At 55.0% G+C, this 25,322-nt stretch overlaps 8 protein-coding genes across 8 annotated transcripts; 6 read left to right on the top strand and 2 right to left on the bottom strand.

The window, feature by feature from the left end:
* Positions 1–571: 571 nt before the first annotated feature.
* On the top strand, positions 572–4,544 carry CCM_00071 (Recombination/repair protein Rad50; the record flags this gene model as incomplete). Its single annotated transcript, XM_006665231.1, has 2 exons — positions 572–778; positions 828–4,544. 2 exons carry the CDS (start codon positions 572–574, stop codon positions 4,542–4,544), a joined length of 3,924 nt encoding a protein of 1,307 aa, XP_006665294.1.
* Positions 4,545–4,932: 388 nt separating this feature from the next.
* On the bottom strand, positions 4,933–6,707 carry CCM_00070 (uncharacterized protein; the record flags this gene model as incomplete). The annotated part of the gene is made up of 3 exons (XM_006665230.1): positions 4,933–6,456; positions 6,524–6,572; positions 6,649–6,707. The coding sequence occupies 3 exons, from the start codon at positions 6,705–6,707 to the stop codon at positions 4,933–4,935; spliced, it is 1,632 nt and encodes a 543-aa protein (XP_006665293.1).
* Positions 6,708–8,121: 1,414 nt separating this feature from the next.
* On the top strand, positions 8,122–9,459 carry CCM_00069 (srpk, putative; the record flags this gene model as incomplete). The annotated part of the gene is made up of 3 exons (XM_006665229.1): positions 8,122–8,300; positions 8,354–8,694; positions 8,750–9,459. The coding sequence occupies 3 exons, from the start codon at positions 8,122–8,124 to the stop codon at positions 9,457–9,459; spliced, it is 1,230 nt and encodes a 409-aa protein (XP_006665292.1).
* Positions 9,460–11,847: 2,388 nt separating this feature from the next.
* CCM_00068 (D-lactate dehydrogenase) lies at positions 11,848–13,901 on the top strand (the record flags this gene model as incomplete). Its single annotated transcript, XM_006665228.1, has 4 exons — positions 11,848–12,136; positions 12,211–13,482; positions 13,542–13,636; positions 13,725–13,901. 4 exons carry the CDS (start codon positions 11,848–11,850, stop codon positions 13,899–13,901), a joined length of 1,833 nt encoding a protein of 610 aa, XP_006665291.1.
* Positions 13,902–15,624: 1,723 nt separating this feature from the next.
* On the top strand, positions 15,625–18,916 carry CCM_00067 (sodium/calcium transporter, putative; the record flags this gene model as incomplete). Its single annotated transcript, XM_006665227.1, has 2 exons — positions 15,625–15,721; positions 16,482–18,916. 2 exons carry the CDS (start codon positions 15,625–15,627, stop codon positions 18,914–18,916), a joined length of 2,532 nt encoding a protein of 843 aa, XP_006665290.1.
* Positions 18,917–19,428: 512 nt separating this feature from the next.
* Positions 19,429–20,975, top strand: CCM_00066 (uncharacterized protein; the record flags this gene model as incomplete). Its single annotated transcript, XM_006665226.1, has 2 exons — positions 19,429–19,511; positions 19,697–20,975. The coding sequence occupies 2 exons, from the start codon at positions 19,429–19,431 to the stop codon at positions 20,973–20,975; spliced, it is 1,362 nt and encodes a 453-aa protein (XP_006665289.1).
* Positions 20,976–21,535: 560 nt separating this feature from the next.
* Positions 21,536–22,941, top strand: CCM_00065 (enoyl-CoA hydratase/isomerase family protein; the record flags this gene model as incomplete). The annotated part of the gene is made up of 2 exons (XM_006665225.1): positions 21,536–21,621; positions 22,065–22,941. The coding sequence occupies 2 exons, from the start codon at positions 21,536–21,538 to the stop codon at positions 22,939–22,941; spliced, it is 963 nt and encodes a 320-aa protein (XP_006665288.1).
* Positions 22,942–23,690: 749 nt separating this feature from the next.
* Positions 23,691–25,001, bottom strand: CCM_00064 (uncharacterized protein; the record flags this gene model as incomplete). Its single annotated transcript, XM_006665224.1, has 1 exon — positions 23,691–25,001. The coding sequence occupies one exon, from the start codon at positions 24,999–25,001 to the stop codon at positions 23,691–23,693; it is 1,311 nt and encodes a 436-aa protein (XP_006665287.1).
* Between the last annotated feature and the right edge of the window lie 321 nt (positions 25,002–25,322).

The raw sequence follows: 25,322 nt of genomic DNA, 5'->3' as shown, positions 1-25,322 counted from the left end.
CCTCGAATCAGTATAGGAAGCCCGCTCTCTATTGCCGAAAGCTTGGCCATCTTGGCTAGTTCAGCCTGGAGCGACACGGGTAGTTTTTTGCCCCATGTCATAATGATAACGTTAGAAAAAAAAGAGGTTTGTAGATTCTCAAGTCAGAGTCACGTAGCACCTGTGCGGCTGTGCCTCAGGAACCCCTCACACAGCTGCAGGACTCTTGCACTTATATCTCAGGCATTCGTTTGTCCATGCACTCCTACGCTCTGCAATGAGCGCCATCGCGTGAATAAATAAAAATATTCCTGGCTGGGGCTTGAGTCTACAATACTTCATTGAATTTGCCAAGTTACTTTTCTGATTTTGCCCTGTAACTGAACTTGGGGCGCTCCTCTCCTTTCACCATACTGCGCGACTGCACGTGAGCACGCATCACCATTAACGCGTGACTGGTATCACAGCGCGTTTTCAGCTGCTTGCATCCTCAACTCCGCCCACACCCGAGCAACCACCACCAAGCCAGCACGGATCCATTCATGCTTTCATCCTCAGCCGTGCATGGTCTCCCGCCTTCCAGACATTGAAAATGTCGCGGATTGAAAAACTGTCCATCTCCGGCGTCCGGTCATTCAGCCCGGCCTGCCGTGAAGCCATCCAGTTCAACACCCCACTGACCCTCATCGTCGGCTACAATGGTTCCGGAAAGACAACCATCATCGAATGTCTCAAATATGCGACAACTGGCGAGCTTCCTCCCAACAGCAAGGGCGGCGCATTTATTCATGACCCAAAGGTGCGTTATTCAATATCTCGCCTCCTGTCAGCAACTAACTCTGGGCCAGCTGTGCGGTGAAAAAGAGGTCTTGGCACAGGTCAAACTTCAGTTCCGATCCATCAACGACCGCCAACATGTCGCCACCAGAAGTTTGCAGTTGACCGTGAAGAAAACAACACGCTCGCAAAAGACGCTCGATTGCTCCCTCGTCGTGCTCAATAACGGCGAGAAGACCACCACGTCGACCAGACAAGCCCAGCTCGACGAAATGATCCCGGAGCGACTTGGCGTCTCGCCCGCTATTCTCGATGCAGTAATCTTTTGCCATCAAGACGAGTCTTTGTGGCCTCTGAGCGAGCCCTCCGTCCTAAAGAAGCGATTCGACGAAATATTCGAAGCCTTGAAATATACAAAAGCCATCGAAAATCTCAAAGTTCTTCGTAAAAAGCAAGTCGAGGAGCTCGGCAAGCTTCAAAATGACGAGTTCCATAACAAGGGCAACAAAGATCGGGGTGACCGTGCTGAGAAGCGCATGACCGGTCTCCAAGCGGAGATTGAGGCTGCTCGCGAAAAGTGCGAGGCCATCACTGCCCATATGCAAGAGACGCAAGATAAAATTAAACAGAAGCACGAGCAAGCAAACAGCTTTTTGCAAATTGTGCAAAATCTAGGCAACAAACGCGAACAGCTCGACTACCGACAAGATGCCGTCGACGAGCTACGGCAGACTATCGACGAGCTTCCCGAGGACGACAGATCACTCGAACGCCAGCTTGTACAGTACGAAGAAAGTATGCGCCGTCAAAGCGAAGAGGCGCAACGGAACAAGACACAATACGGCGATCTCCAGCAAGATCTTGTCAAGTCTCGCAAAAGTCTTTCCACCAAGCTTGCCGAGCAGGGCAAGCACCAGTCAGATAAGGAAAAGCACGAGCGCCAGCTGAAGATGCGCATGGAAATGGTGCAAGAGGCTGCTCAGCATCATGGATTCCGGGGTTACGAGGACGATTTGACCGACGCGCTCATCAAGCAGTTCAACGACAAGATTCAAAAGCTTTTCGCCGAGAAAAAGCGAGAGTTGGAGCGTCTGCAAAAAGAAAATGCGGCTGAGCTTGACAAAGCATCCGCGACTATTTCAGAGTTCGAAGGGCAGAAGGCTGCTAGGACTCAGGATCGAGTGTCTGCCAAGCAACGACAAGGCGCAATCGAAAAGAGAACAATAGTACTGCAAAACGAAGCTTCGTCAATTGATGTCGACGAAGGTCTGAAGGCTATTCTTGATGGTCAGCTGGGAGAGCTGGAAAGCAAATTTTCGCAAGTTCATCGAGAATTCGAGACAGCAGCGTGGGACAACCAAATTTCCGATGAAAACGCAAAGCTTTGGCAGCTCGAGAGTGAAAGTGAGAAACTGGGGAGAGAACTGATCGAATGCACCCGCCTCGCGTCAGAACGAGCCCAGCTGGACTTTCGAAGGAAGGAGCTTTCTGACCGCAAACTTAAGCTCACTTCGCTAACCGAGACTTGGAGATCGAAGCTGGACAAAGTCATTGGCGGCGACTGGTCTCCGGAGGACTTAGAGGCCAAGTTCCAAGCTCTACTCGCAGCTCAGAACAAAGCACTCCAAGAAGCTCGCCAGCAACAGGAACAGACCCGCCAGAAGCAAGCAAGGGTAGACTTCAAGCTCAAGACGGTCAAGGAGACCTGCGAACAGAAGCAAACAGATCAAATCGAGTGCAAGAAGAAAGTCCTTCAGGCACTGCAGAATGTACGGGATTCAGCCGTAATAGAAGACTACACGGAAGAGGTCTCAGCAACAGAGCAGCAGATAGAGACCTTGCGAGATGATCTCAGCCTCATTGATGCCCTCAAAGACTACTATACCAAATGCAAGCGGGCACTTGATGCAAAGAAGACGTGTCTCCTTTGTGATCGGCACTTTGACGACAGCCAGGCTGCTAGCATCGACCGACTACGCGTCAAGATCGACCGACACTTGAACTCCAAAACAAAAATAGAAGCCGAGCAAGATCTCAGTGAGGCCTCTTCTACGCTGCAGTCACTGGTGGCCGTACGAAGCCAGTATGATACATATGAAAGATTGGGCAAGGAGCTTCCTGGGCTGCGTGATGAGCGCAAGTCAATCGAAGCCGATCACGAATCAACCGAGAGACTGCTTGAAGAGCACGATGCTGTTGTTGCTGCCGAGGAAGACAAGAAGCGAGACATGAACGACATGTCAAAGACTGTCAGCAATATTACCCAGACACTACGGGAGATCAAAGACTCTGAAGGTCAGGTTGAGCGCATTGCTTCCCAACAGCAATCTGTTGGCACTGGCCGCAGTGCCGATGAGATTCATGATCTCCAAGGTACTGTTTCAGAGCAGATGCGTGCTTCTAAAAATCGAGTTGCAAAACTGTCAAATGACCGGCAGCGGGCTCGGGATCAGATTAGCACACTTGAGTTGGAAAAGAGCGAACTACGCAACAAGATTAGCCTCACTCTAGGACAACTTGATAAAAAGCAAGATTTGCTAGGCCAAATACAAAGTCTCAAAGAGGAGCAGACCCACCAGCGCGAAGCTATCCAGCGCGCCGATGAGGAACTGGAGAAGGTTGAGCCGCGAATCACGGAAGCGCGCTCCATTCGCGACGAGACTTTGAAGCGCGGAAGAGCCAAAGAGCAGGTGGTTACCGAGAGCCGGGATTCTGTCGCCACTTCTATCAATGAGATCAAAATGATCGAATCTGACATTCGAGACTATGAAGACCGTGGTGGTGCCTCCAATTTGGCTTCAAACCAGAGGGCCATTGCCACTCTGGAGCAGAATATCACAACGACGGAGACGGAGATTTCGGAGCTGACGCAACGGACAAACAAGCTGAAGCAAGACATTGACAATGGTGATCGCACAAAGAAGAACATAAATGACAATCTCAACTATCGCAAACACTTGAGAATGCTCGAGACTTTGCGAGGAGAGATCAATGAGCTGGAAGATCGGAATGCTCACGAAGACTACGAGCGTTTGCAAGGCGAAGCACGTGCACTCGAAAACCAGTCCAACAGGCTCTTTGCTGAACGAGGCTCCGTCATGGGGTCGATGAAGACCAAAGATGAGGATCTAGATCGGCTTCTCAAGGAGTGGGAGATGGACTACAAGGATGCCAAGCAAAAGTACCGCGAGTCGCATATCCGCGTGGAGACGACCAAGGCCGCGATCGAAGACCTCGCGCAGTGCGGCGCGGCTGTGGATAAGGCCGTGATGCAGTTCCACGCGATGAAGATGGCCGAGGTGAACCGCATCGCGGGGGAGCTGTGGCAGAGCACGTATCAGGGCACCGACATTGACACGATCCTGATCCGCTCCGACAATGAGGGCACGACCGGCCGGCGCAACTACAACTACCGGCTGTGCATGGTCAAGCAAGACGCCGAGATGGACATGCGCGGGCGCTGCTCGGCCGGCCAAAAGGTGCTAGCGAGCATCATTGTGCGCCTCGCACTGGCCGAGTCGTTTGGCGTCAACTGCGGCCTCATCGCCCTCGACGAGCCCACGACCAACCTCGACCGCGACAACATCAAGAGCCTCGCCGAGAGCCTGCACAATATCATCCGCACCCGCCAGGCCCAGAGCAACTTTCAGCTCATCGTCATCACCCACGACGAGGACTTTCTGCGGCACATGCGCTGCAGCGACTTTTGCGACAGCTTCTTCCGCGTCAAGCGCGACGACAAGCAGAATAGCGTCATCTCGCGTGAGAGCATCACCAAGATTTTCTAGCCGGAATTTTGTCCGACCTTTTTCTGTGTGCCTTTTGCCGTACGATTATGTCATGGGGTGGGCGTACACTTGAGCTGCTGTAATGTAAATATGTAAAGAAAGTCTAGCGTTTTTGTCCCAAGCAACTTGCCCAGTCGAGGCAAACCTCGTTTACAGTGTGTTGTACAAGTATAATGGACCCCATGATTGCCTTGATTTTGATTAATTTTTTATCCTTTAATTGGTATCAACAGGTAATGAGGAGAACCAAAAGACTGCCAAAAACAAGTGTAAATGCAAAAACCCCAATGTCTCTCACGCCATAAAAAGGAACCAAGTAAAGGAGTTTTTTTTTAAAATCCCATCATCACAATCGTCGCAGTCTTTTGTAAACGTTCTTTTGTGCTCATCATTCTTCCTTGAGCTTTTTCGCAGGCTCGCGTTGTGCCGTATCCTCTGCCTCGCGCTTCGTCGCCACGCTTTCAGGACTCAACGGCGCCTCCTCGTCTTCCACCTTGGCTTGCTTTTCAACAGTCTGCTCGTTTTCTGGCGACGATTTCCTTTGCGCGGGGTGTTCCTCCTCCTCGCGCGGTCTGCCGACGGCGGCCGCGACGTCAATGCCCTGCATTTCGAGGCCGGCCTCGCCCATGGCGCTCGTGGTGGCTGTCTGGAGCCCCGTGTCGCCGACGCCAATCTCGTCGGGCCCGCGCGCGTGCGGGAGCTCGTCTTCCGCTTCCTCCTCCTCGCCGTCGTCGACGGCGGGCGCACGCCGGTCCTCGTCTATGGACGGGGGTTCGTCTTCGTCGGATCCGTCGAATCCGTCGCCGTGGGCGCCGGCCTCACGCTGCGACTGCAGCTGGTGGTGCTGCATGGCGTGCTGCGGATGTCCGGCGTTGCGCGACAGTTGGCTGACAGGCACGACGCCGGCACGTTGCTCCTGGCGCAGTAGCTCCCCTTGCGTCACGCCGCGCGCGTGGCCTGTCGACGGCACACCGTTGACGCTTACCGACACTGTCTCGATGCTGCCCATGCCGTTGGGGCCGTCAATGGTCTCAGTGCCCTCGCTGTGAATCTGCGCACCGCTACTGCTGCCGCCGGCTGTGCTGCCGCCACCGCTGCTCGTCGAGGCTGCGTCTCCGCTTTCGGGGCTGCGCCGCGTCAGCCAGGGAATGGGCGTCAGTAGCGCACCGCCGAGTGCCTCGTCAGAGCCCACAGGTGCTGGCGGCGCATGGTATATGTTGGCAGCACTGTGCGCGCCAACGGTGGGGTTTCCCCAATTCACCGAGGATGCGGCGCCCTTGCTGCCGTCGACACCGTTGATGTGCATCGAGGACATGTCGGGGATGGCGGGCGGCAGCGGGTACGTGTTAAGGCCCGAGGTGACTTGGACAACGCGGTCGACGGCGTGCAGATACGTGGCCAGGGCACGGTAGTGCAGACACGGCTGCAGTACCAGCTCGGCCAGGCGCTGGAGCGTGTGCGGCGGTGCATGGGTAAAGGTCTGGATGTGGCTCTTGATCTCGCTGAGCATGGCGGCGAGTTGGACCGGGAGCTTTGGCGGGTTGGTGTTGTCGCTGCCACCATCGTCGGGCGGTCTCGATTCTGATGCAGCGTTCCCAGAAGCTGCCTCTACGTGTGCTTTTGTTGCTGTTGAGGTTTCACCGTCTAGTTTCTCTGTGCTGGCCTCGCTGGTCCTATCCATGACGACGTCCTTATCGTTGCCCGTGGCCGTGGCCTCTTGGTCCACCTCGTCGGCTTTCTTGACGTCATATCCGGTCTTGCCGTCGTTGGGGATCGGTGCATTCTCCTTGTCGACCTCTTGCGACGAGGGCTCGGCTATTGGTGATGAGGAAGAGGCCCCGCCGTTGTTGAGGGATCGTCGCAGTGTGCGCGGCGGCGGCAGGTCGGGGATGGGAAATTCTGAATGCGCAATCTACCGCATCTTCTCGTCAGCCATTGCGCTCCTTTTCCGCAAGGCAGTGGGCCTTTCCACAACATACCTTTTCTAGACGGGCGAGAATCTCAATCTGCAGCGCGGGCCACAGGTCCCTGTTCATTGCGTTGTTAGCAAAACTGGCAGTGGCGCGCGCAGGCTGTCAAATTTCGCCGTGGTTCAAAGACGTACAGCTCGAGCGTCTCGCCGGCCGCGGCTCTGTTAATGACGTTGTTATCCTCAACGTCCATGGTGGCTTGTCGCGCGGGCGCCGAGGTTATGAACGCTGCTATGGCAGTCTGGGGTGGGAAGGGGCAGGATCGGAGGGAGAGATGGTTCAAAGCAGGTAGGTGGCGCCCTAGCAGCACAGCCCAGCCGTTGTTGTTTTGGCGGGGCCAACATGGAGGAGCAAAGTTGTTATAAACAGGGTAATTATCACACGACAACGACGTGCAGGTTAATACAGATACCATGTTCAAACAGTTGATGTTGATATTTCAGAAAATCACATGTTGTTAAAAATGTATGTGAGCTACTTATTGTTCAGTCACGACCACCAATACTGTAGTAAGCCCCTGCAACATGCGTACTTCCTAGGTAACAACATTATGCAAGGCGGCACTAAAAACTACATGCGAATACAGTCGCTTAGACAGCTTTCCCTTCGCGATTGATGTGCTTTGTAGTGATGAAGTTGCCATTTGCGTCTCGGAACTCCACAGTGATGTGATCTACCGCGTTTGGCCAAGTTCGTCCCGCCTGTGTGCCAGGTCTCACCACCACTAACAATTGCCTTCGTGAGCATTTGTCTATAAAAAGAGCGGATATATCAGGACTCACGCATGCTGGGGAGTGCTTCTCACTGTTCCATTCGCGATGCTGCGAGTGTCGCTCGCTGCATATGTCCTCACCGCTATCTCGGCTGACTCAGAGCGTTTATGCTCTGAAGTGAAGCCAACTGCAACCTCGGGCATTTTGGAGAAGAAAGAAGAGTTAAAATTTGAAGCTCAATGAAAGATAACGATTCAACAGAAGAAAGGGAGAAAGGACAGCAGGAGTTTCCCAAGGAGGTGAGCTACCTATATAGACAATGGTGATTTTATTGCGTTGGCCTTGAAGGTTCTTTTGCTTCTTAATCACGTTGTAATATAGGGAGGAGCATCTTCACGTCAACGCCATATTGGCACATTCTTGCTTCTGATTGGATCAGCTATGCCTAAGCGCTGTGGCTGCAAAGCAGGCTCTAGGCGGCAGAGTCACTAGTATATAAATTAATGCATATATGGCTTCGGAAAATGACCGAGCAGATATAGAAATAAGTGCTAGTGTCAAATAAGAATACATTCTACACTCAAATGCAGCGCGGCTGGAAAACATTGGTGACAGACACTCACGGGATGTGACTGGGCTAAGTCTTTCATGGGGGGTAGCCTCTCATCAGCCCTTAGCAGATACTGATACCCGTGAGGCAGTTTCTAGCCCCTAGGAGCTAAAAGAAACGAAGATAAAAGAGAGGTAATATAATTCATTATATGCGTTGTGTAGGTACGATGTAGTTCGTGTGGGGAGAAGCTGGCGTTTGTCTGCTTAGTAATAATGCTGACCCTCCTTAAAATACTGCTCCTCAGCTACCTCCGTCCTACCTCTTGAAACACATCCCCCCCCATGGAGACTCAGGAGACTCAGGAGAATACCGACATTGAAGAGGGCCGCAGTGCCTATCGCGCTGGGGGCTTTCATCCCGTTTATATTGGCGACATCTTCAATAGCCACTACATTGTCTGCAACAAGCTTGGGTACGGCGTCTATTCCACAGTTTGGTTGGTGCGAGATATCTGGTGCCAGTAAGTTTATCGTAAGGCAAACGCTAATACACCGCAGTTCTAACTAGCGATAGGAGCGGTCACGAACATCAGTATGTCGCTCTGAAGGTTTTAAGCGGAGATTGCTATTATACAGATAAGGACATATTTGAGCGAGAAATTTTACGACACCTGCGTGACGGCAACTGCACAAAGTTAGGCTACCCGTTTATCTGCCACCTACTTGATGATTTTGAAGTCGAGGGCCCAAATGGGAGGCATATCTGCCTTGTGTTCCCGCTTATGGGCGAAACCTTGCGTAGCTTTCCAGCTTGGTTTGATGACGGTACCCTGCCGTACTACACTATCCGACGATTCACGATTGAACTCGCCCTCGCTCTTGACTATGCCCACGAACGGGGCGTTATACATACAGGTAAAAGAATAAGTAATCTCGCTTACGATCTTATAGTATTGACTAACTATAATAGACATTCAACCAAACAACATTTTTATCCGGATTCGCGATCGCACCCTACTAGAAGGCTACTTTCGCGACGAAGCGCCAACACGCCAGAACCGAGACTCCCCTTACACGCCGATTCCCTCACGTCCAGTACGACGATACTATTTTAAGAGGGATACCGAGAGCGAGAGCGGTACCTTGGACGGGTTCAGTGTTGTCCTAGGAGATTGGGGGGTGGCGAGCTGGAAAGATAAGCACTTGACCGAGAACATTCAGCCCGTAGCGCTTCGAGCTCCCGAAGTTCTCCTCAAAGCGCCCTGGGACGAGGCGGTCGACTGGTGGAGTCTAGGCGCCGTCGTGTTAGAGGCCTACCGCGCCATTCGCATGTTTACAGGCTTTGTCAGACTGTCCGCAGAAGATCCGGGCCGCTATGACGTGCGGATGCATCTCGCCGAGATGATTGACTTCTTTGGGCCGATGCCGCGTACGCTCCTCGATAAAGGAGACGCGGAATTTGTCAAGGATACCTTCACTGCGGACGGAACGGTGATTGCCTTCCCTCCGGACTATGAGAGGCGGGACTTGGCTTCGGAAAATATACTACCGGGGATGAAGAAGGGAGCTCGGGAGGAATTTGCATCGTTTCTACGCTTTGTGATGAAACTGGATCCCAGAGAGAGGCCAGACGTTATGCAGGTTTTAAGACACCCTTGGCTAGACGCAATACTAAACTAAGAACTGCGCACTAAACTCTGTTATTCATTGTACAACAGAAATTGGAGGGGAGGGAGTGTGCTTAGATGCGTTTCTCTCCCTTTTCTTCGCTCCGAGAAAGCTCCTTGCTCTTTAGCAAGAGAGTCTTTCAGAAGCAGTTTCGTGGCTGGAAATTTCCAGCCGAGCAGCGGCAGGAAGGCGATGGGAACGAGGAAGGCACTGACGACGACCACGAGGACTTTCGTCACTCCGCAACTGCTACACACAGCAAAAGCATTGTTAATATTACGCAGGAAAGCGGTAGCGGCAGCGGCATACTCATACAGGCGTCGGGCGGGAAGCCGTCCCGGCACATGCATGGCAGCGTGGACAATGTATGCAGTCGACAACAGCGAGCAGCAACAGCCGCTTCCTTTCCAAAATGAATGTCGCAGAAGCGCGAATCATCCTTGGCCTCGATATAACTTCATATTACTCGCTGCGGGCCAAATTCAGGCAAATTTGTCGCCAAGACGGCTTCTACCGCAAGATTGAAGTCAGACACGAGCAATGGGCCGCCGCAAAGCAACGCCTGGTCGGCCTCTGGCCGGCGCTGCAACGTAAGCTCTGTACGCACGATAACATGGGCGTCAGCAGTGTCAGCGAAGGCGCGCACACCCTCGAACAGCGGCAGCTCGCGCTCGATATCATCTGCACCGGCGCGCTCAAGCGCTTGGCAAGTTATCTGCCGCTCACAGATGCCAAAGCGGTACTGAGTAGGATGGGCGTGACAGAACTCGAGTGTGAGCGCATACACGCCATACTGCGTCTCTTGGTGCCCAATGTGCCTTTCGAGACCAAGTCGGACGCTCTGCTGGAGGAGTGGGAGGAGCTTAAGCGACAATGGGGACAGGGTACGGAGCGCGTACGGGCCATCTTGGAGGATGTGTCGGGCACCGACGAGGCCAAGGCCAGGCTGCGCGCGTTGGATAGTTTGGCAAACCACATTCTGACTGACAACAAGCGGCAGTTATTATTGCTAAAGATGGGCGGAAGCGGAAGCGGCCACCACCAGGGGATGCAGTTGGTAAGCACCACGACGCAGAACTGGCCGAGCGCTGCGCAGAGATTGGCAAGGGATGGCTTTGACGACTTGTTTGAGGTCTCGAAAATGGAGTCTAGTGGCCCCAGCAGCGACGTCATGTATGTACCCGCGCCATTGTACCAGCCATCCTCCTTCAGTGAAGCCATGCAGCTGGGCTCGCCGGCCATGATGGGCCAGGCGGCGGTGGCCACCACGCTCCTGGGCTGCCATCAGAACTATCAGAACTATCAAAACTACCAGAACTATCAGAACTATCAGAACTATCACTATCAGAACTACCACAGCGACCAGCTGGCGCCTCCCTTTTACAATCCCGGCGCGGCAACGTCCTCGTCTATCGGAACCAGCTTGCCCTCACCGCAGATATACCACCATCTGCCACACGATGGGGTGTACCCCGTGTTCCTACAGCCGCACCCATCATCGAGCTTCTTCAAAGACACCAAAACGGCAGGGAAACCCTGGGTCGCGATGCTGGGGTCGCCGCCGTCGATGCAGAAGCTACACGAGGCGGCGGTGTGGCCTTTCCCGGGCGCGGCGTGCGGGCGCGTCGACGGCATCATCAAGGCCAGCGGCGGCTTGGAGATACCGCTGGAAATTGAGCAGGACCAGGAGCTGGAGGCGTATTTGGTGTGCCAGGGCCAGGAGCCACCAATGTTCACCGTGCATCTGGTCTAGGAGGGCACATACATGCCTTAGGGGGGAAGCGGGCTTGTCTTCCATTATGCTTCAGTAGGCTTACACACTAGATTGTATGTACTATTATTATAGCATGAATGAAGATATGCTAGAGTCCATCCGAGCCAATAATGCCGTCTTGATCTTGTAATAATACGACTAATCTAGAATGTGCATCTGTATCCATGTGGCCAGGGTCATAGACTGGCTCACGACATGCAAGCTAGGGCCAGGCCAAACTATACAATCACGATATATTTCATCCTCCATCTGTACTGTACTTTGTATTTGAATGGCGCCAGAGTTGAAGAGATTATATCATGGACAACTATAGGTGGTGGTTCAACGCCGAAGCCACGTCCGGGGCCGCACTCCACATTCCACTTCTGGACGAGCTTGAGCTGCAAATACCAAACGAGAAAAAAAAAAGTCCCTTTCATCCGCCATCTCGATTCCAATACCCGGCCCCTTCAACCGCCAGCGCTCCGCCATCATCGAACGCCGTGAAGAGCGCCTCCATATAGATTACCGGGGTCGCCCCCCTCTCTTCTCCCCTTTTTCGACAATTCGCCGCTGGACTGCACCGACCCCGACTCCCTTTCCACCTCATCACCATCACGACGATCCAACGCACCCCTTCCTTCACAATGGCGCATCTGCGAGGCGGCGCCGCGCTGCGAAGTGCCCGCCTGCAAGTGCAGCTACGTGCCGCGGGCCGGTCGCCTGCCGTCGTCGCGCGCTGGTACGGCATGCACATTGAGCCGGAGCACCCCAAACCCCCGCGGGAGGGCAACTCGGCCAAGCTGGGCCGGTCGTTCCAGGGCCAGGTCATGGGCAGCATCGGTGCGCGTCTGCGCCGCGAGCGCGAGCAGCGCGCCCAGTACGAGCACTGGCGCAACACGACGGATCCCGCAAGGAACTGGATGATTACATTCTGCAAGGAAACCCTCCTCCCTTTCCATACCCTACTTTGACGGACCGTGTCCGCTAACCAGAGATGACAACAATAGTCTTCCTCTCGAGCATTGGCATCGCATACTGGCTGGGCACGTACTGGCCGCGCGAGCCCGACCCCTCGTCGACGCTGCCGCTGCCCAAGTCCAAGGTGCCCCGGCACAACACCAAGCTCGAGAACATGCAGGCAGCCTGGGCCGACTTTGTGCGCGTCCTGGGCAAGGAGCACGTCAGCACGCTCGCGGCCGACCTCGAGCAGCACGCAACGGCCGACTGGTCCTCGCACCGGCCCGCGCCCGACGAGCGACCCTTTTGCGTCGTCTTCCCCAGCACTACCGAGGAGGTGTCTGAGATTATGAAGATTTGCCACCAGCGCCGCATCCCTGTCGTGGCCTACAGCGGGGGCACCAGCCTCGAGGGCCACTTCACGCCGACGCGCAAGGGCGTCTCGGTGAATTTCCGCCGCATGGACAAGATCCTGCAGCTTCACAAGGATGACCTGGACGTGGTCGTGCAGCCGGCCGTCGGCTGGGAGCGGCTCAACGAGGAGCTCGGCACCGACGGGCTCTTCTTCCCGCCGGACCCCGGCCCCGGTGCCATGATTGGCGGCATGGTCGGCACGGGGTGCAGCGGCACCAACGCCTACCGCTACGGCACGATGCGAGAGTGGGTGCTCAGCCTGACGGTGGTGCTGGCCGACGGCACCGTCATCAAGACGCGCCAGCGCCCGCGCAAGAGCTCTGCCGGCTACGACCTCACCAAGCTCTTCATCGGCTCCGAGGGCACCCTGGGCCTCGTCACCGAGGCGACGCTCAAAGTCACGGTCAAGCCGGCCTCGACGAGCGTCGCCGTCGGCACGTTTACCAGCATTGGCCACGCCGCTGACTGCGTCGCCAAGGTCGTCGCCCAGGGTGTGCCCATTGCCGCTATTGAGATTCTCGACGACAACCAGATGCGCTTCATCAACGAGGCCGGCATGACGACGCGCGCGTGGAAGGAGGCGCCCACGCTCTTGTTCAAGTTTGCCGGCACCCCTGGCGGCGTCAAGGAGCAGGTGGCGACGGTACAGGCGCTCGCGCGCCAGGCCGGCTCGCAGACATTTGAGTTTGCGCGCAACCAGCAGGAACAGGACGAGCTGTGGAGCGCGCGCAAGGAGGCCCTCTGGAGCACCATGGCCGTCATGCAGCCCGGCGACCGCGTCTGGACGGGCGATGTGGCCGTGCCCATGAGCCGGTTGCCGCAGCTGATCGATGAGACCAAGCAGGACATGCGCAAGAGCGGGCTCCGGGGCTCGATTGTCGGCCACGTCGGCGACGGCAACTTTCACTGTATGTCTTGAACTGGCATGGTGTGTATACGCTTGACAGGCTAACGAGATCTCCCCCAGCGATTCTCATCTACAACGATGCCCAGCGCAAAAAGGCAGAGACCCTGGTGCACCACATGGTCAAGCGCGCAGTCGAGATGGAGGGCACAGTGACTGTACGTAGGACAATGGCGCGACCCTTGAAAACCCCCGTGAAAATCTCATTGAAAAAAAGAAGGATGAGATAGACTAATATATCAATAGGGCGAACATGGCGTCGGCCTCGTCAAGCGCGACTATCTCGAACATGAGCTCGGCGTGACGACGGTGGATACGATGCGCCAGATTAAAAAGGCGCTTGACCCGCTGTGTCTGCTCAACACGGACAAGGTGGTGCGGATGCAAAAGCCTGGCAAAGGCGACGAGATTCAGGAGTGGTAGCGGCGAATCTGTGCTTCTAGTTGGACAAGTACGGGTTGTTGGTGCAGTGTATTATAATCTCTTGTGCTTGGTGACATTTCCCGCCACATGGTCATAGATAATCCCAGACATGTATAAACCTACCTCTACCTTTTATTGTTTGGTAACGATGTGATTATCGGCTCCTCCCCCCTCCCCGCGCCAGCCAAGTTCTAATGTTGATAATTTCTCTCTCGGTGTTTTGGAAAGCTTGAGCTGGTGTATGTCGCAGCTTGTTGGAGCAGGTCAGTAGCGTGTTCAAGATGGTCGTGTGCTTTTTGGCCCAAAGGGGGACGAGAAAGAGAAAAAGGGGATCCTCTTGAAACTTGCAACGGTAGTAGCTGAAAAAAGATTGTTCATTGGGGACAGGCGACGGCACGGGGTTGGTGTGGTGTGCAGGTTGAAGGACTACGACATGGTGACGTCTCGGTTGTGGGCATGCGCGATAGCTGGGAATGAGTGGGCGTTGCTCGATTCCCGGTTGTGATGGACAACAGGGAAGCGGTGCGATAGAGTTGGGATGTGTGGCGTGTGATCTGCGGACGGACCCAGCAAACTAGTTATCAAGTAGGGAATGGACTTGAGCCACTCAACCACTTCTCCTCAGGTGGCTGTTGGGAGTCGATAGAATGCCGTCGAGGTGTAGCATTTGTGGGTTGGACAATAGAGAGGCGAGTTGGTGGTGGGCTACGAAACCACGAAACCTGAGGATGATATCGGGTGACCGGCACGCGTTGACAGTTGGACAGGGTGTGATCTCGGCTAGATGGTTGCCGGAGATGTATGACGGGCGGTAGAGGGAGGTCCAAGATGCAGCCAGAAGAGAATGTAGCTGAGTCAGTTTGTGATATACTTGGTAGCATATCATGATGGGGCGAGAGATTCAATTCAGGATATAGGGGATGGTGTCGGATGGTGTCGGATCGTGTCTTGGACGGATGTGACATAAAGGACCGGGCGTAGTCAGGTATAAACGTGTCGCGGCGGCGGCGGCGGGTTTCGCACCCGAGCCTCACCCAGCTATTTCGGGGGTGAAAGTCTGAGAGCCAGCAGATTCATTGGCAGGCAACTGAACAGGTTTATGTAGGTACCCAAGGTACGGATGGATAGGTTGAACAAAATGCAGCGGTGAATGCATTGTTCTGGCTCTCGCCGTGCCCCGTGGTGGCCCAAGATTACCCTAAGTAACCCTTTTTTTTCCCTGGCTCAACATGCGGTGCCACGACGTGTGACGAGTCTTGTTGTTTGCTTGAATGACGAGGAGAATCTCATTGTATTACGAGTTGTCGACGTGATGCTGTCGCTGTTGAAGACTGGCAGTGACCGGGCCAGCAATCAGCAATCAACCTCCATCATCCATCATTGTTCGGCAAGGGCCCCCCCACATGGACACCCAAAGCTCTGATAATGATGACAAGGGGCTGTAAAATAACCCCATCCACTGTCCACTCGGTCCGCTCGTTTGGAGTCCATCGTGCTTTGGTGCAGTTGTGCCGCGGGCCGCTGACGATGACATTGCGTTTTGCTGAACCTCGCAGACGCGGATGCATATATCCGATGATGACTTGACAATTTAGTTGCTGCGCCTTGGTCGTCAGGAGCGGCAGGATGCAGAGCTATTCAAGCTTCACTAACAGATCACGTCAGTGTGCAGCATCGGGGGCCCAATCACCATGATCTTGACTGACCATTTATTAGGTAGGGTATGGCACAGCAGAGGTGCAGGGAAGTTTGTTTTGTTAGCGTCGCCACCACTTTACACTTTGCCCTAGGTACTAAGGTACCTAATAAGGTAGGTACAGGTAGGTATCTGCAGTAATAGAGTATGGTGGCGTGTGGTGGCGTTGGAGGCCACTAGCCACTCACCTCTTGTCATCTTTAATTATTCCCAGCCGCCTAACCAAACCTCGACTGTCACTGCAACCTCACAAAACTAGGCTTTGCTTGGCGGCTTTATTACTTGTCGGCTTCTCTTTTCTTTTCTTTTCTTTTCTATTTCAATTAATAATAGTAATGATAAACACAGTGCCATCCCACCTGTCTCACAGCCTTGACATCACACCCCACCATCATCTTTAGTTAAACTAGGTACCTACCTAGGTACCTCTATAGGTAGGTAGGTACTAAGTTAGTGCTGGGTGCCCTTGCACCAGTGTAGCGTCAACCTTGCAAGTACCTTGCTAGGCACATACGTACCAACCTTGTCGGTACCACTTAATCCTCCCACTTAATCCTCCCCAACTTGACACCCAAAGACCTTGCCTATTTAGATCCCCCACATCGCATCTTCCTTCACCTCTTGGCCTCTTCACCCCTCGACTCCTTTGTATGTTGCCCCCCTTCTCCTTCTGCAACATTCTTTGGTTCATCTTCTCTTCTATACACGCTTCTAACTCTTTTCTGTGTGTTACAGCTTGTAGACTGACCTTAATTCCTCAACTTGGCCTCCGCCTCTCCTACACTTCACCAACAGCCACTCACCCTCCTCTCGCTAGACCTCTTCGATGAAGGAAGACTCTCCTGTTCCCCCCGATATAGATGGCCAACCGTCTACCATTGCAGCTACCCAACCCGGACTTCCCGGCCACTCGTCGACTATTCGACATTCCGGCCGCATCCAACCGTCGTCGCCCAGCACACTAAGCACCGACGCGTTTTCCTCTGACAAGGCAAACACCACCACCGCCAGTTACCTTGCCCGTGACGAGAACGGCCTTGAGCGTGCCTCTACCAGCCCTGATGCAGCTTCTCACGCCACTCGACACGATGATCGCAGCCTTCCACGCCCACCCCACGGCCTCGAATGCCGCTCCGTTAGCGCCTTGTCCAGCAACAATCTCTCCTCTGTCACATCACCGCAGGACGAGGGGCAGGGGCCTGTCCTAGACACCAAGGAGGGGGCCCTCGATACCTTCAGCCGTCAAAATACCCATGACACCAACGACAACCACGTCAGCGACAACATCAACCCTCCTCGCAAGCGCACTTTTATCGAGGAGGCTCGTAGATCCTTTTGGCTCGTCGCTACCTACAGCTGGTTGAACGTCCTGCTCGTTTTTGTCCCCGCTGGCATCATCGTTGCCAACATTAAAGGCATCAATGGTGGCGTTGTCTTCGCCATGAACTGCATTGCCGTTGTACCCCTCGCCGGTCTCTTGAGCCACGCCACCGAGTCTGTTGCCAGTAAAATGGGAGACGCTCTCGGTGCCCTTCTCAACATTACCTTTGGTAATGCTGTTGAGCTCATCATCTTCATCATCGCCCTCTCCAAGAATGAGATTCGTATTGTCCAGGCTTCCCTCTTGGGCTCTATCCTTGCCAATTTGCTCCTCATTCTCGGCATGGGCTTCTTCCTTGGCGGCCTGCGCTTCCGAGAGCAAGTCTACAACAGCACCGTCACTCAAATGAGTGCCTGTCTCCTCAGCTTGAGTGTCATTAGCCTGGTTCTCCCCACGGCCTTCCATGCATCCTTCAAGGATGACAACCTGGCCAACGAACGCTCTCTCAAGATTAGTCGTGGCACCAGTGTTATCCTGCTGCTCGTCTACATTTTATATCTGCTCTTCCAGCTCAAGTCCCATGCTTACATGTACGAGTCAACCCCCCAGCATATTGTCGACGCCGAGGCCATTCCTGGTCCCGCTGCTGGCTGGCTCAACTCGTCGAGTTCCGACGAGAGCTCCTCGTCCAGCTCCGACTCGGACGACTCGAGCCGCTCCAGAGACACTGTCCGCAAGCGCATGCGCAAGGTTCTCCGCTCCCGACGCCGCACCAAGTCGTCAACTGCTTCTCAGGATGGCAACGACAAGGACGCTCGCTCTTCCTCTTTCGGGACTAATAACACTAGTCCTCAAGATGAAATAGGGCTTTCGGAAGCATCCTTGTCTAAGTCTCCCTTTTTCTCTAGAATGCCTTCAGTGGACAATGTGGAAGAGGCTATTGAAGAAGATGAGGCCCCAACCAAGCATAGGAAAGACCGCCGCCGTCACAAGCATCGTTCCAGCAAGAGGCGTCATAAGTCTTCTCGCCGTCATCAAGACCTTCCTGGCGACGGCCAACCCATGGACAATGGCACCGGTTCGGCGCAGAATAACAACAATGAGCCAAAGCGTGTCGACTTTGCACTTCCCAAAGACTCTTCACCCATCGCTGGGGAGGACCAAGTCCGGCCGCTCACGTCAACCGACGCCACTGCCTACGAACAGGCGTCGATGAAGCGCCCTGCCTTTCAAGCCCTCCGAACCATCTCGGTCCGAAATTTCGCGCCCACTGTCTTTGCTCAAAAGCCTGATGCCGCAGATTTGTTCCCCGCCCCCGCTCCCGGTCCTGTTCCCCGCGTTCGTTACGGTATCCGTCGTACCAACTCGTTGCCTGACAGGCTCTCCCAGCCTCAGCAGCTTGGTCGCGCCCCAGGAGCCTTTTTCCCCGCCCAGGTCCCTCTGACGACTTTCCGCACCGGCACCGTTCCTTCGGCCCACGACGTCGATATTGACGACGATGGTCACCTCACCAAGTGGGCGGCCATTATTCTGCTTCTGATCAGTACTGGCTTGGTCGCCGCCTGTGCCGAGTTCCTGGTGGCTTCCATCAAGGATGTCACAGGCGAGTCGTCGAGCGTAGGCGAAATATTCATCGGTCTCATCATTCTGCCCATTGTTGGCAACGCTGCCGAGCACGTGACTGCCATCACCGTCGCCATGAAGAACAAGATGGACCTAGCTATTGGTGTCGCTGTCGGTAGTTCTATTCAGATTGCCCTGTTTGTCACGCCTCTGATTGTCATTTTGGGTTGGATCATGGATCGCGAAATGACGCTCTACTTTACATTGTTTGAGACAGTTTGTCTCTTTGTCTCGACATTCATCGTCAATTTTCTCGTCTTGGACGGACGCAGCAACTACCTCGAAGGAGCGCTGCTCTGTGCCGTCTACGTGATCATCGCTGTCGTGGCCTTCTTCTACCCCAGCCCTTCGGAAGCGAGCAGCTGGGGAAGCTAAGCAGAGATGGCACCATCGGGTGAGACGATGAATACCACTCCTTGAATCAATTTTCCTTCTTATTTCCTGCGAAAGTATGGAGACCACTCTTTATCTTGTTTCGTTTTGTTATGCATAGATTAACAATACACATAGCTTGAATCTATCAATAACTATACGCTGGCGCCTTGTGACTTATTGCCTTAATTCTCTTTAATAGACTGCTCAAATTACTAAGTCGCCAACTTATCGTGTTAGTGAAGAACGCACCGCCACTTCCTTCTAACTATTACGAGGCTTATCTAGGTAGGCAGTATACGTTAGCGTTTTAGTAAAAAATATGTGATTTTAAATGTACTTCTATTTCTGTATAAATCACACCTAAGTCATGTACCTAGTAAAGACCTTTTTTTTTTATCATGTGGACAGAGAGACGTCCGGCTAGGGGGTATCATTCTAAGGCTACCTACCTATGTAGTACATATTAGTTTGGAGGTGGCTGCGCCACGTGTGATTGATGATTACCTATATACATGTCATTGCCGCCTATTTGGCTGCCCCGCGAATTGAGCTCCGCCACACAACCAGGCGCCAGCTTGGTGGCCTTGGAGGCTCAGCCCCAACGCTAGGTAACCTGTCATCCATCAGACCAACTTACATTTGTACATCAACCAGGCGACGGGGCGACAAGGCAACTTATTTTACCTTTCTTTGCATATCCCCCTCCTCCCTCCTCCCGCTACGCTGATGTTTAAGAAGCACACCGTCCCCTCCATCAACACTCCAAGTTGACACTTCCAGCCTCACCACAACTGAACCAGAAGCCGACACTGCAGCTTCAAACGCCATCATGTGTTTCGGAGGAAAGAATGAGAGATCTGACGATCCCCCACCGCGACCTGCCCAAAATTACCAGAGTCAGAGCAACGCCGGCGACAACAAGAGGAGCAGCTTTGCGAGCAACAGACCCTACAACAATCGCCCCGACCTGAACGGATCCGGCAACACCGCCGCGGGCCTGTCGGCACCAGGATCACAGCAGTACGCTCCGCCTCCCGGCCCCCCGCCATCTCACAGCCAGCAGCAGCCGCAAGACAGCTTTGCTCCCCCTTCCGGGCCCCCACCGTCGCACAAGCCGCAGCACCCGGCGCAGGACGAGTACGCACCACCGCCCGGCCCCCCGCCGTCCAAGGGCCGCGACAACACCGCCTGGATAGCGCCGCCGCAAGACGGCGGCCCCTCGCAGCAGCAGCACAACTGGGAGGCGGCCGTGCCGGACACGTCGCTGTTCCCGCCGCCGCCGGCCATCTTTAGCGGCTACGAGCGCTCCCCTGCGAACAATGCCACCGAGGCCGAGGCCGAGGCCGGCGAGGCCTGGTGCGCGCAGTACCCCCTCTCCCATCCCATGCAGCTGGACGCAGCCGGCGCCGAGGCCCTCGCGCACCGCAACTTCCGCCTCGTCGAGCCCGCGGGCTTCGACGGGCGCCTGACCTGGCAGGGGCCGGGTGCCTGGGCGGTGACGACCGGGCGCAACGCGCAGGACCGCACGCTCATCAGCTACCCGCCGCTGTACGTGGTGTCGCAGCACGACCCGACGAGCACGGGCCGGCCGACGACGGCGTACTACGAGGTGACGATTCGCCAGAGCAGCCCCTCGGTCAACGTGGCGCTGGGCTTTACCGCGCTGCCGTACCCGGGCTTCCGCCTGCCGGGCTGGCACCGCGGGTCGCTGGCCGTGCACGGCGACGACGGCCACAAGTACATCAACGACCGCTGGGGCGGCAAGGACTTTACGGCCGTGTTTCGCCGCGGCGAGACGTACGGGATCGGGTTGAAGATGTCGCCCTCGCGCGAGGCGGCGCACCGGGTGCACGTGCAAATCTTTTTGACGCGCAACGGCGTCGAGACCGGCGGCTGGAACCTGCACGAGGAGACGGACGCCCAGGAGGACCTGCCCGTCACGGGCCTGGAGGGCTTCCACGACTTGTGCGCCGCCGTCGGCTCGTTTGAGGGTACCGAGTTTGACGTAGTCTTTGATCCGGCCAAGTGGAAGTACCAGGGCATCGAGAAGGAGTACTAGGATGACGACGGGGAAGTGTACAATTCACCGGTGGACAACCAAGCGATGATTTTCAAAGCGAATCCTGGCAAGACATTATACTGGGGATGTTGGTGCCGCTGGGGTTATGGGTCGAGCGCACACGTTTGACCCGTGGTTCACATTAGATCTTACCAACATGTATCTTCCAAAATAGGGGGTGGCATTCGTGCCATGATTATCCTATCCAAAGCGTATCTACGTGAGATATTCATCATGTTTTAATATCAATGCCGAAACCCAAGGAAAGATCCGGACATTCAAAGCCTAGCTTATCCAACCTCGTACAAATGACTTGGGAGCTCAAGAGCACCGTGAAAACGTTTTATGACAGTTTGTATGCCATTTCCCTCCTTATTGAGTAGACTGCGTGCTTCTCGGCGTGTGTGTGGTCACTCACCTCGGGCAAAACTCGTGGACGGTCTTCATATGGACCGTGATGTCCTTGAGGAACCAGCGCTCTTGGATGTACAGCTGATAACATACTTCTTGGCCCGCGTCCCAATCATATACCGTGATACAGGGCAAGTTGCATCGCCACCATGAGATGGCACGTTTATTGGGGTGTTGTTCAGCTGGTGGAGCTTTCCAATGTGGACAAGCGGGTTGCTGTCGCTTGCCACGTACAGTGTGCTCAAATAATATCACTGTAGATGGACACTGTACACTTATACCTGGATAATGCGGATGGAAGAACACGGCAATTGTGCGACAAGGACTATAATTGGTCATGTCTTTTTTTGGAATTTCCATGATTCAAGCTGTCCTAGAAATACAATCAAATGCAGTTCCAAGTAGTCACGGAAGAGATGTCAATCATGCCGCCCAATGGCTGCAGCGCATGACCCGTGCCGAACCTCGGCACTGGCGAGCTCCCGGATGCTAAAGCTCCGCATCCTACCAACCTCATGGCAAACCATATATATCCAGGCTACAGGTCTACAACTCTTCTTCTCCCCCTTACAACCTCTTATCCCCCCCCCCTCGCAGTATCCGCCGCACCATCTAACCAAGCAACCGCCAAAACACCTACCTCGCAACCATGGCGCCCTCCTTCCCTGACAGCTACAGCACGCTGGCGCTGCCCGACATCTCGCTCTCGCACCACCCCGCGTCGTCGGCCACGGTGACGCCCGTCATCATTGTGCGCCTGAACCGTCCCGAGTCGCGCCACGCGTACACCGACACCATGGGCGCGTCGCTGGTGACGGCGTACGGGCTCCTGTCCGCGGACCCGCGGGTGCGGGCCATTGTGCTCACGTCGGCCGACGCGAGCAACAAGTTCTTTTGCGCGGGCATGGACTTCAACGTGCGCGCGCAGCGCGTCGAGGACCCGCTGCAGTACCGCGACTCGGGCGGCACCGTGTCGATTGCCATGCACCGGTGTCAGAAGCCGATTGTGGCGGCGGTCAACGGCGCGGCCGTCGGCATCGGCATGACCATGACGCTGCCGGCCACGGTGCGCGTCGCCAGCACCAAGGCCAAGTGCGGCTTCGTCTTTGCGCAGCGCGGCTTCTGCATGGAGGCCTGCAGCAGCTTCTTCCTGCCGCGCCTCATCGGCACCGCCAAGGCCATGCACCTCGTCAGCACCGGCGCCGTCTACCCGGCCACGCACCGCCTCTTTGACGACCTCTTTAGCGAGGTCGTCGAGCCCGAGGATGTGCTGCCCACCGCGCTCAAGATTGCAGAGGGCATGGCGCAAAACTGCAGCATCGTCTCCACGCAGGTCATGAAGGACATGATGTACTCCGGGCCCAAGTCGCCCGAGGAGGCGCACCTGCTCGAGAGCAAGATATTTTACAGCCTCACGTGCCCCGACACCGACTCGGCCGAGGGCGTCCAGAGCTTTTTGCAGAAGAGGCCGCCCAAGTTTACGGGCACGATGGAGAACCAGCGGCCGTTTGGTTGGCCTTGGTGGTCCAACCTTGATGTGCGCCCCAAGATATAAGGGCGTGTTGTATCGTTTCAATAGCGCAGTATAAAAATGGCAGTTTTCCGCGTGGCAAACAGAGAAGTGCAGTCAGTGTCGGCAATCAAAATGACAAGTCTTTTACGTGACACTCGGAGAAATGCAATAGAGGGCATTAAAATAACAGTCTCTCACGTGGCGGGAAGAAAATGGTCATTGTAGGTAATCATCATCTTGTAGCTGTATTTATCCCTTGTTTGTTTGAAATCCTAAAAACCCCGTGATACAACTCCATGTCGAAGCATTTGCATGTGAGTGCCCATCCAAGCCTCCACGTCGCAAAAAGCCAACCCAAAAACGCACCCATCCGTGATAAACGCCAAGCTGGTATCGACCAAAAAAACAACCAAGGGTACAAAATATGGACGCCTTTTAAGAAAAAAAAAGAAAAAAAAGAAAACTTGCAACGCTGAATCAGACTAGAATGCATAGAAAGTAAATGTATAGTAGAGGGTCAAAGAGACATTCCAGTCGTCTTTTTCGGCCCCCTTTCAAGTAGAACCATTGGAACAAGTGGGAGAAGCCCGTCGAGGTTCTGTTATGTATCGTGCAGATTGCTTGGAGACGACGAGAAGTGGCCCTTCACGCTTCTATAGCAGATGTGCAGTGTTGTTGATAGCCATGAAGCGCTTCTTGGCGACGATGCGGGAGGTGTGGGTAAATGGTGTAGTTGATGGGTTCATGTCATAATGTCGGAATAAGAGTGGATGTCTCGGAATGGGCGCTTCCTAGTGCTTGCCCAGTCTAAGTAAACGGGTTCTGAGCCAGAGCACAAAGGTCGTCCAGGCGCCATTGGTCTTATGCTTGGCCGACTTGCGACGTGGGGGTCGTTGGAACTGGACTTCATCGGCCCTGGCGGGGGCCTGACCGGCAGCAGCATGGTCATAGGCACCGGTGTTTGCAAAGTCGGGCTCGTGATCTTGACAGCAGTCGTCGTTGACGTAGCTGGCAGAACAACGAATACTAGTGGCGGAGGACTTGGCAGTCGAGGTAGAGTTGGTGCCCTTGCGGATCTTGGCGCGTTCACGGCTGTTGTCGGTACGCTCGCGGCGGCGCAGCTGCTTGCGGGCATACTTTTCATCCTTGGCCTTTTCCTTCTCCTGGAACTGGCGACGGGCGGCACGGACTTGCTCTTGGTGGGTTCGGGTGTCGACCTCGCTGCGAGAGCGCAGACGGAAGCCGCTGAGGTCAAGAGAGTTGCGCAGAGGGGACAGGGGAGAGGACGAGGTAGGGGTTCCCGAGGACGACATGGAGGTGGAGATGGGGGCCATGAGGAGAGGAGGTGTCGAGGACATGGCAAACTCGGAGGAGGATGGAGCGGGGACGTACATGGCCGTGGTGGCCGAGTTGGAGCGCGAGGTAAGGGCTGGCCTCGACAGGTAGCGGTCGGTAAGGGCGAGGGTGTGTTGAGATTCGTCGAGCGAAGGTCCCCGGAGGCGCGAGTTGAGGGCATGGATGGTAATTGTGGGAGCGGTGGGAGTGGCGGCGCGTGGGACGGTTGTGGTGGTTGGGGAGATGAGGTCGTCGTCCTCGGTGATGGTGGAGGCATACTCGCGGGGGCCAGGTGCGGAGAGGTCGAGGGAAGCAATGGAATTGGCATAGGACAGAGAAGGCGTGGCGGTCATGGGAGTCTGCTGGCAAGGGTGAACAAATGTTCCGTTGCGGGCACTGACGTTTGTGGCAATGGACGAGGTGTGCGAGGTACCACTAGTTGAACGCATGTGGGAGTACTTGTTTTTGGATCGCCAAGTACTGGTAGAATACTCGAGGGATGCAGCAGTCGAGAAGCTCACGTCGCGGGGTCGAAACAGGTCTCCATGGGGTGCAGGCGTGGCATCAGAGTAGAGGAAGTCGTGGTCAGCAGAGGGAGAAGGTAGGTCGTCCCAGCCGGGATCGAGATCGAAGGAGCCTCTGTCGGATGTGGAGTGGGAGTTGAGCTTTTTAAGGATGGGCTTGACAATGGTACGGCCACGGATTTTGGAACGCGACGACTCGTGGGACAAGCGAGTGGCGGCTCTTTGCTGGGGAAGCGAGGCCATGGCGGGAAAGGCGGTGATCTGCGTCGTGGTGGTGGTATCGGTGGTGGTGGTGCTGCTGCTACCAGGACGCCGCCGAGGCTACTGGTGGTGATGATGCCAGGCAGGCCGGCAGCAGCAAGAGGAGGAGCGTCTCGTCTGTCAAAGAGCGAGTCTAGCGAGATTCCATGACAAGAGTGGGTTGATAGTCGACGGGGGAAAAAAAATACTCTGGCAAACAAGAAAAGCAGAGAGTATTTATAAAGAACAAGATAAACAAGCGGCCAGCCGAAGCAAGCGAAGAAGCTGGCGGGAGGAGGGTGGGAGACAAGCGTTGTTGTTTGT

This window comes from Cordyceps militaris (genome assembly GCF_000225605.1).
Source record: "Cordyceps militaris CM01 unplaced genomic scaffold CCM_S00001, whole genome shotgun sequence".
Lineage (NCBI taxonomy): Eukaryota > Fungi > Ascomycota > Sordariomycetes > Hypocreales > Cordycipitaceae > Cordyceps > Cordyceps militaris.
This window is presented reverse-complemented; position numbering and strand designations above follow the sequence as displayed.